This window comes from Momordica charantia, assembly GCF_013281855.1.
Source record: "Momordica charantia cultivar OHB3-1 chromosome 6 unlocalized genomic scaffold, Mcharantia_2.0 BLBB01000006.1, whole genome shotgun sequence".
NCBI lineage: Eukaryota > Viridiplantae > Streptophyta > Magnoliopsida > Cucurbitales > Cucurbitaceae > Momordica > Momordica charantia.
The window spans coordinates 1,740,880-1,751,638 of NW_028275164.1; the positions used below are offsets into that span (position 1 = coordinate 1,740,880).

Sequence of the window (10,759 nt, forward strand, 5' to 3'; positions counted from 1 at the left end):
AATTACTAATTTTCATTCAATAAAAATATGAGCGTCTCACTCCGGAAGTTCAGCCAGGGGAGGGAACCCAACCTAATAGTTTCGGCTGCTGTGGAAAGTGGTAGAGAACAGTCGCTCTCCTTCGCCGGCTCGCTGGCTCCAATTGTTGAACAAATTGAAATGTCATTTAGATTAATTCGAAGAGCTCGGCTCCAAGATATCTGTACAATCTCGAACTCGGCTTTTTTAGCGAACCAATCACAAATTTCGAAATTTATGCATACCCAGTTGACGATGAATCTTCCGCCACAGAGCACTAACGAGAGGAAGATTCCTGATTACATGGACGTCGTTCGCAAGGAAGGCAATGACATGCGGAGCGACGGCTATTTCCTCATGAAACTCATAGACGACTCTGTTTCGCATGACGGGTTCGAATCTATTGCTCCTATTTTCTCCAAGTTTCGTGGGGTTATTAATTGTCAGCTGTGTAACTGGATGATCAGGGGTTATTTGGATTCGAATAAGCACTTGAATTCACTCCTCATTTTTGCCCACATGCATAAATTTAGCATTCTGCCCGATTCTTCCACTTTTCCGGCCGTTATTAAAGCGACTGCACGATCATGTAACGTTGAACTTGGAAAAATGATACATGGTACTGTAATTCAGATGGGGTTTATTCGTGATGTGTACACAAGCACGGCTCTAGTTCATATGTATTGCACTTGCTTGTCTATATCGGATGCTTATCAGCTGTTCGACGAAATGCCCGAGAGAAACTCTGTTACTTGGAATGCTCTGATTACTGGTTATACCCATAATAGGAAGTTCATGGAAGCTATCAATGCTTTCCGAGGAATGCTGGCAGCTGGGGCTGAACCGAGCGAGAGAACCGTGGTGGTGGTTCTATCTGCTTGTTCACACTTGGGAGCTTTGAACCAGGGAACGTGGATCCATGAGTTTATATATCAGAACAAGTTGAGGCTGAACGTGTTTGTGGGCACGGCACTTATTGATATGTATGCTAAATGTGGGGCTGTTGAGGAGGCGGAGAAGGTCTTTGAAGAAATTAGAGAGAAGAATGTCTATACGTGGAATGTCTTGATTTCTGGATACGCCATGAATGGACAAGGTGACGAGGCTTTGCAGGCTTTTTCTATGATGTTGAGGGAAAATTTCAAGCCTGATGAGGTTACCTTTCTAGGTGTCTTGTGTGCCTGTTGTCATCAAGGTCTGGTCACTGAAGGGCGCAGGCAATTTGTGAGCATGAAACAACACTTTGGACTGCGACCAAGGATTGAGCATTATGGGTGTATGGTTGACCTACTCGGTCGAGCGGGGTTGTTGGAGGAAGCTCTAGAGTTGATCCAATCCATGAGCATGGAGCCGGATCCTATCATTTGGAGGGCTCTGCTTTGTGCTTGCCGAGTTCATGGAAATACAAAGTTGGGTGAATATGCTATCAGAAGACTTATAGATCTAGAACCGAACAATGGCGAGAATTATGTATTGCTGTCAAATCTATATTCAAGGGAGCGGCGGTGGATTGAAGTAGGGAAGCTGAGAGGAATGATGAGTCTTAGGGGGATCGGAAAAGTCCCTGGTTGCAGTTCAATTGAAATAAAGAATGTAGTTTATGAGTTCGCTGCATCAAATGACAGAAAACCAGAATTTGATGCAATATATAAGCAGTTGGACAATGTGATCGAGAAATTGAAAGCAAATGGTTACATTACAGGCACCGGAATGGCTTTGTTTGATATTGAGGAAGAAGAGAAAGAACATTGTGTGATGTACCACAGTGAGAAACTTGCTTTAGCTTTTGGTCTCTTAAATTCTCCTTTAGATTGCGCCCTAAGGATAGTGAAAAATCTGAGAATTTGCTTGGATTGCCACGAGTTTTTCAAGGTTGCATCACTTGTTTATAAAAGATTTATTGTTGTGAGAGACAGAAACCGTTTCCATCATTTCTCGGAAGGTTTTTGTTCATGCCGAGACTATTGGTGACAAAGTGAACGTGTTAGAACTACTTTTCCAGCATTTATTGCTTGTCCTCGGTGGGAATCACGCAAATCATTTGGATCCGGAGCTGAGCACGAGATTAATGGTTTCTGTGGAAATGAAGAAAAATTCTGAAATTCGGTGGCCAAAGCTCTTCAACACTGCTCAGCCATGGTTCAAGCCGCCATATATAGTTGATGTGTCCGAGAAAGAATTGCAATCCATTCCCCCTTTGACCAAACAAAATGGTACATTTACTAGTTTCTGATGTTTTATAGAACCCCATTTCAATTCTGAAATTCTAATAAACTATGGAGCATGGGAAATAGATTCCATCAATGTTTGAAAGCCAATGGAAGAGAATAAGCTGAAGGAGTCGTCATTCAGTTCTGTTTTCGCAGGATTCACTCTACCTATGTATTACTCCGTAGGATTCTGACCAATTGGGGAGGTCTACTTGAATTAATTTAATGAAGCATCAAGAAAAACACAGCTCTCTGACCTCAATCCTGTCAAGTGTCAACAAAGAGATGGGAGTTGGTGGCTTGCTTCTGAGATTTAAGACCCATATTCTCTACTTAGATGCTGTGAATTCACTTCAGGATATTCATTGACGGAAGTGGTTTCCTTAAGCTAAGTTTAGCATGGTACGGGTACTCTTTTTTAGTGTATTTCTTCCAATTCGCCGAATACTTCCAATACCTCAACACGTAGTTTGGAGCTTTGCAAAGAAATATAGTTCAGTAGCCACATGTACGTTATTTTGGGACAGGTGGATATCCGCATTAAATTAGAGGGCTAAAAGTTAGCTCAAAGAGCTAAATTCTTTTTTTTTTTTTTTAAGTTTCCTTTGATAAATGAAATTTGGGTCTTGTAAAAGATGCCACTCAACGATTAAAGTCCTCTAGATGAGTCTTTGAGTGTAACTAATTTTGGGTCTTAGTCAGGAAGATGAGATAAAATGCCAATGATTTGATATTAGCTTCTACAACATTCTGGTTTTTCCTATCAAGTTGACTTCTTAGGCTTTCGAATAGCGATTTTTAGAATTCTAGAGGGAAAGATAAATAAACTTAAACATTAGAATATGTCATTTCCATCAACCAAAATTACTAGGAGAAAGCTTGAACTTTTGGTCGAGATGAGGCAGATCTAACTAACTATTCAACTAAAACTACTTTTTGTTGGTTTCAGCCCATGCTGGAGCTTCTTTTGGGTAGCTCTAATGCATATCCTCCTTGATTGCTTCTATACGATGTGATTGGATTACTTTGCTTGCTTGCTGCCTCGGTGTCTTGTTCACTTCTTGGCAATACAGTGTCACCATCTTACTGTACAGGTCCATATTCATTGATTGCTGCAACAAAAATAGAAACTTTCAATGGAGGAGAAAACTGAAAGTTTGCATCTTGAATCAGCTGATCTTCAGTGAATATCTCTTTAGTATCGTCATTGGCGGCTATTTGATTCGTGTTAAGGATGCAAGTGGGTTTGGTTCAATGAAAATTAAAAACTCATGTCGAAAAATCGATGGAACTAGTGGACCAAAAGATCCAACATTCCACTAAACTAGATAAATTTTAGTAGGATTCACCAAAACCGACCTATAATATGTGGTTGAAACTATTCTTTTTTTGATTTCAGGATGCAATCCTAAGTTGTGTTCGACTTACTTGAGCCAGGAAAGTGCAGAAAGGATCGGTCGGAGGGACGAAAGCAGACGTGGAGAGGTTGACTTTTGGCTTTGTTGTTGAGGTGGTGGAATGCACCAGAAGAGGAGGAGAGGGAGCACAAGGGGCAGCCGCCATTGAATCGCTATCAAGCAGTCCCATGCGGCGAGCCAGTAGTGACATTTGAAGCTGCTGCTGTATTCCTAGAGGCATGCCCATCTGCGGCAAAGCTCTGATGCTGGACATGAATTGAACTTGTGCTTGAAGTTGCTTCAAGTATTTAATCGTGTCATCCAAAAGTGAAGCTCTATCCGTCTGTAAAATGAAAAGATTATTGTTCAGCTCTCTTTCCTTTAGCAGATATAAATTGTCATGCTTGCCATATATCCAATTATTTGAGTCTCCAGCGATTATTCTATAATTGCATATCCCATTTGACCGATGGATGAATATGCAAGCATTACGTTTCATGCTTGTTTTGATTTCATTCAATTCAATGATTGAAGAAAGGGAAAAAAACACACAAATTACATGAACTTAGATCAATTAAATATTATGATATAGTTGAGGCTCAATCAAAATATGGTTTTTCGATGGAATTTGTGGCGTAGATAATAACGCATTAATTTTAGTTATTGTACATTACAAATTTGCTAATCCCATCAATGAAAACCATAATTTTAGATTATACATTAATTTTCATAAAACCACAAATTAAATTGGTTGAGATCTAAATTTCTATAATTCATTCATTTGTATGATCCAAATACAATTCACTTTATAAATCAAGTTTATGGTATATGGGTTGAACCCGTAATTGTGATTAGTATTCTTAAAAAAAAAATCAAACCTTTTTAGTTTGAAGGTTACATATGTTGAGGCTTCCCAAACACAATAAATGGCATACCTTACTCCCATTTGGCACCAACTTTTGCAGATCTTTCATCTTCTGGTTTATTCGATCTCTTCGTCTCTACAAAAAACAGAAAAATAAAAATAAAAAACAGCAACTTTATAGTTTATCCATCCATAATAGGTAACTAAGCAAAAAAAAAAAAGAAAAAAACTTTAATTTGGTGCAAAAATATTCCTACTCTCTCGGAGTGATTATGATTATGATTAACAGCCGCTGGAGCTGGTCTAGTTGAGCAGGTGGCGTCTATTTTCCCCTTCATATCATCTTCTTCCTCCTGATTAATATAATTCAAACGAATTAAAACTAAAAAAAAAACTAAAAATATAACAACTTTATAAGAAGGAAGCTAAGGGCTGTGGTTTGCATGGAGATGAGACAGTACATACCGAGGCTGAGGCATCATGTACTTGTTGAGTGGAGTTTTCGGTTTTCAAGTTCTGATGATGAGATTCAAAAGAATTATCCCAACTCATCAAAGTTTCATCTTTGCAACAATATTCTGTGTTGTTGGGCCGTGCCCGTTTCCTCGCCACTGAACTTTGGACTATGGACTCCAGTGTATCCTCCGACGATTGCCCCCATCTCATCACCTCCATTTCCTCCCATTTTGGCCTGCTCAATCACAGTGCAAATTCACCCATTAACACAACCCATATAATTTATGCGAAGATTTGAACCATCGACCTCGAACAAGTATTCAGAATTAGTAGTTACAAATCACTCCCGAACATCCCGTAAGTAAAGCTAGGGAAGGCTCAGAGAAGAGAAGTGCTTACAGATGATGGTGTTTATAATGGTTGAGAAATTGGGAGGAGGAGAATCTTCTGTTGCTGAAACCATCTTGTTGTTGTTGTGATTGTGGAGTTGTTTGGTGATTATTGTCCCAGTTTGGGACTATCCACTGGCTCATGCTAATATAAATATGATAACAATAATTAATAATATTGTATTTTGACAGAATTAAGGGTAGGAATTCTGTTCACTGTTCAAGTGTGGTGTGAGGGGAGCTGTGTGTAATTTTATAATGTGAGAGATTGGGGGATGATGATGGAGATGTGTCACAGTGTGTGTATGAAAGCAAGATAGCAGAAAGAATATAAATTTTTTTTTAGGGAATTAAAATCTCAATCCCATGGAGATGGAGATGGACCACTCTCAACCATTTCTTTTTCAACTTCAAGGGGTATTTTTGGAACAAAAATAAAGCTAAGTGTGCATGCACATCTAGCTATAACCCTAGTTACTGTAGTTAGTATTGAGTCGTATACTCTTATGATAGGATGGAGATTTTCAAACTTTAAAGGGTACCCAAAGATATGAATTAATCTCTGAATGTTTTGACTCGTTGAATTATGCTCATGTCAATTAAATAATTGGTTTAGAGTGATTTTTCTTTTCTTTTTTAACTACACAACAAATTGGAAGAATGAGAGTCGTTATTACCTCGGATCTTAAAAGAGAAGGAGTAGATGTCAATTAACGCTTAAATACGCTCATGTCGTTGGTGTGTAAATTATGTTAGGTTTAAATAGAGCTCAAGTTTGTTTTATTATTATTTTTTTCTTTTGTAATCTCTCTCTCTCTTTTTTTAATCTGAAATCTGATAACTTTTTACCCTTATATAATCAAGAAATATCTGCACTCATCCCAAGGCCTCAACTCAAGAGATATAAAGAATTTTATATATTAAGCTCATCCAAAAGTTTATGAAATCGTCTTATATATGGTAGGCGATATATACCACAATATACCTCATACCCTTTACCAATAGACTGCTGCTTAGGAGTCCTTTTGTAATGTCATTCGAATTACTGTTGGTAAATATACATCATACGATAGTGAGGCCGTCTCTCGAAAGCCCTTGTGTAATGTGTCATTCAAATTGCTGGTAAAATTAAATCATATGTTTGAAGGTAACTAATATTTTTTCACTTAATTTAAAGACTATATAAATTTAATAGTACACTACACACATACAAAAGTTCAGCATTTTTCATAGACTAATGTCCTAAAAAATATAATTAATTATCACACACATCTCATACATTCGCCAAAAGAAAAAATTCACTCTTTTTCTAAAATGATGAAACTCCCAGCTATGCCCCTTATAAAATAATATCAACCCTGTATAAAAACGTATCCTATGAGTTTTTCACTACAAATTTGCTCTTTTTTGCCGACCAAAATCCAATAAATACCAATTTTACCAGTAAAACATACCATTTCCATGCCAACTTAATATAACTCAATTGATTAAAGTACTATTTCTATTAAAACAAATTTGAATCTCCACTTCCGATCTAAAAAAAAGTTACACTTACCCATGAATAAATAATAAATTAAGAAATAACCCAACCAATATGTACAATTAATGTTAATTTTAATTAAAAAATCTTTAGTCTTTAAATATTATATACTTCTGATTCTAAAATTACAAGGCCAAAGTTTAATTCAACTAATTAAAACATTTATTTTCATTGTAGGTTCGAATCCTTACCATCGTATATATTGATGTCAAAAAAAAAAAAAAAATTAAAGCCACACAATCTCAAAATCCCATGCACATGGAATCAAAACAATAAATTAAGGACCAATTAACCCTATATATATATATATACATACATATATATTTCTTAGAGGGTTTTCTCATAGCAAATTTAATTTTTTAAGAATATAATTATAGCTATACATAAGAGAAAATTTGAACCCTACAATTTAATTATATGAACATGTAAAAGAATGGACATATATCACGCGTGTGTGTATATATATATTTAACTATATAGTGATATATTTTATATATTCACGTCGACACGATTAACTAATAACTTGCGCACTTTCATCTTCTCGTTGACCGAAAGCATAGTCATCACATGAAATAAACAATCAAACAAGATTAGTCTTAATTCCAACCCCCAAAAGGGACCAATTCAATTGTCTCAAAATAAATGTGTGAAGATTTGTCATAATCTTCAATCTACCTCCCAAGATGTGTTGTCTCATCATTTTTGGTCCATGCTCTTGAGCATCTCTTTAGTTGGCTAACTTAGCTCGAGACACAAGTATTATCTAGTTCTCTTCCGTTCACATTATGAATTTTCTTCATACAATGATGATATAAACTGACAATGATGAGAGTAATATATATCAATATTATATCCATAATTTTTTTTTATACTCTTCTTTATCTAATAGCTAGCGTTCGGTCAACTCTAAGACTATCTCGAAATTTAGAATGAGTTGACTTTTCTCTACATTTTCTTACCATCCAGGTGCAATTTTCTTCTCTTTCTCTTTTTCATCCGATATATAATTTCTCCCCTAATTAAATTTAGATTATGTGTCTATCATGAATTTATTATTAGTTTTCAAATGTAATCTATGTCGGACAAGATGCAATGTGGTGCCTTTTCCTCTCAATCAAATTAACGTGCATTTCTACGTATATTCCATCCTTGGCCACTGAAAGTTTTAACAACAAAATAGAAAAGAAAAATATTATCGGCAACGATTTTGCTTCTATTCATCAAACAAAGCAACATCTTGAAGAGCTATTTCATATGAAAAATCTTGATCCTCTAAGCATGCATCTAATTCAGCAGAGATATGCCATTTAGATTGACATATTAAACTGTAATTCTTGCATATTTTTATAATTCTAAATGGAAAGATATCCAATCCAACCCATCTAGATGTTTAGAATGCCCTCCTGAAATTATACTTATAATAATACAAAGAACAATATTTAGTACTGATTGATCAACATCGAACAGTAATAAGAAGCTAAGATGGATGCTAATCGCTAAGCTATTCTCGAACCGTAAAAATTTTCTCGAGAAACATTTAAGAATTAACAGATACGAAAGAGAAGAGTCGTTTTCTAATGAATGGTGGATAAAAACTAACCATCGACCCCATCAGAATTGCACGTTGTGATGCGAAGTTCCAATTAAATGTGTTGGGCCATGAGATTTGAAAATACAACAAATTGCAAGTTGTAGGGCTCTTCTTCGATTTTCTTCTGCCGACAAATGGAAAACTCAACAGATTGGATGATTGCGATGGAGAGCCAAAGGAGAAGAAACAATCGTCATAGGGAACACAAAATTTCTGAGGCCACAAATCAATGCTCACCCTCGTCGTGGCCCAACCAGCACACAATTTAGTCTCGTTTACGAGATGTTTGGTTCCCGGTTTTAATAACTCGGTCCGATATTGAATGTAGAATCGGACAGTATAAGATTTATGTTCAATGACGTAGTAGAATAATGTCATATAATCTCTTTTAGATTTATCCAATTCGAACATAATTTTGTGGTCAATCCGAACATAAGTTTTTAAGGCTTCTGTTAGATATCCAATATATGAATTAAATGTATTCAACCCATCAGTTTAAATTTTTAGGTTAATCGACTGGCAGGTCCTGGATTGTTGTTTCTTTTCCATTTGTTATGATTTCCATTACTGCCTTTGTTGAAATAGAACCACTCAAGACATTACCCTTAGGAAATTAAAAAATGCAATAATAATAGAGTTCAACTATCTCGTAGTTTTGAATCTCCACCTCCGAATTTAATTTGCAATACCCTAAAACTAATGCAATCGAAAGGAAAATTTCAAATGAACGACAAAAATAATACTAATTTGGGACGATAGAGTTATTGACACCATCAGTAAGATCCATTATGTTTTATATCCATCGAAGATAGTCCATGAGTTGCATTTTCATTCATTCCATGAATGTTGTTGATCTTTCGCTTTCAAATTCAAAACATAACCACATATTGTAGAAGAGTCATAACTATTCTACTCGTCACAAGTTAGTATTTAATTAAAATATGTCTTTCTTCTAAGTTTTTTTTTACACACTCTTCCTCTCAACTAAATTTGGTACCAAAATCCGATTTGCTTTAATATTATTTAAAACGAGAAGTCTATATATTTTGTACCTATTCTATCTTAAAAGACACTTGTACTCTTTAAACTCGGACACATGAAAGAAGATCAGTGAAATAAAATTGTGTTAGAAATTTGTTAGCATTTGTTAAGAAACATTGTTTTTTATGCATAGAAAAATTTGGTGGGGAAGTAAGAAGTTGGAGAGGAGTAGAACATGTGGGGCAGCCATTGTTCCATTTGAAGGAATTGTTTCACTGTCTAAGCAAACAGAGGCATTGAAATTATGTAGGAAGTGCCTAGAGACGGCCGAGCTTGGAATAGACTCTTCCATTTTTTGGTGGCTGAGAATTGCTTGCACTTCTTTGTCGCCTTCAAGTTTTTTAAAAGATTGCAAAGGGGAATCTAACATTTTTGGACTCGTTCTCTTTCTCACTCGTTTGTTTGTTCGTTATCTTTATCTTTTTGGATCTGAGGCTAACTATCACGAGTAAGAATAAAATAAATCTAGATATCTGATTGTTTACCCTAAATAGGATTGGAAAGTCATTCATTAAATTATAGATGCCGTAGCACAATCAAATCGAGACTAAAAAGCCATACATCTAAACTAGATGAGTAGCAGCCTGTCCAAAATGAGGAATATAAGTCAATCGAAATTACCAAGCTTTAAGTGAGAAAAATACTAAAATGTATGGCAGTTTGGATCTCAGTGAGGTTAAAAAATTGTTAACCACGACCATATAATAAAGAAGTTTACTAAGTCCTTCACAAACATGTTCGAGGGATCAATGAAGCTTGAGAGCATGAAGCTAAAATGACACTGCATTATTAGATATCATCCAGTCATCTTAAGGGATAGTCAATAAAAAATCAGACAATTAGAAATGATCACAAAAATGTAGGAAATGTGTCATGGATGGTATGTTGTCGCAACTCCATATCAATCTAGCATATAATGTAAAGACTTAATAAACTCTATTATTGAGCTGTAACATTTTAACAAATTATAGTAATAATGGTAACATATGACTATTTTAATATATTATCATAAGTTTATCTCAACAGCAAGGGCATACAACTTATATCAAGGAAGTTGGAGGTTTAAATTCAACGCCCCCACATTTTTTTTTACTAAAATTACAAATCTTAAAAAAAAAGTTGCTTTTTCCGGATTGAACGTCGAAATAGTTTTTGGAAAAATGGAAAATAATACCGGGAGGCGCGTAACAACAGGCGCCAAGCAACGCGCGTGCGTAAGTCTTTGCCCGCGCAATCTGTCACTGGAATTCGA

The 10,759-nt window shown here is 35.7% G+C and overlaps 2 protein-coding genes across 9 annotated transcripts; one reads left to right on the top strand and one right to left on the bottom strand.

Moving 5' to 3' along the window:
- The first annotated feature begins 37 nt into the window (after positions 1–37).
- On the top strand, positions 38–4,095 carry LOC111006955 (pentatricopeptide repeat-containing protein At4g21065). 8 transcript variants are annotated; one of them, XM_088125544.1, is made up of 3 exons: positions 38–2,630; positions 3,178–3,468; positions 3,628–4,095. In XM_088125544.1, exon 1 carries the CDS (start codon positions 160–162, stop codon positions 1,987–1,989), a length of 1,830 nt encoding a protein of 609 aa, XP_087981670.1. In that variant the 5' UTR covers positions 38–159; the 3' UTR covers positions 1,990–2,630; positions 3,178–3,468; positions 3,628–4,095. The 8 variants fall into 8 exon arrangements, with proteins under 8 accessions (XP_087981670.1, XP_087981669.1, XP_087981672.1 ...); XM_088125543.1 differs by having other exon boundaries at positions 3,178–3,322; XM_088125546.1 differs by having other exon boundaries at positions 38–2,231; positions 2,371–2,630; positions 3,178–4,095.
- Positions 2,936–5,580, bottom strand: LOC111006956 (uncharacterized). The gene is made up of 6 exons (XM_022279068.2): positions 5,346–5,580; positions 4,956–5,181; positions 4,748–4,843; positions 4,561–4,626; positions 3,657–3,968; positions 2,936–3,340 (listed from the first exon to the last, which is right to left on the bottom strand). The coding sequence occupies exons 1-6, from the start codon at positions 5,477–5,479 to the stop codon at positions 3,206–3,208; spliced, it is 969 nt and encodes a 322-aa protein (XP_022134760.2). The 5' UTR covers positions 5,480–5,580; the 3' UTR covers positions 2,936–3,205.
- Between the last annotated feature and the right edge of the window lie 5,179 nt (positions 5,581–10,759).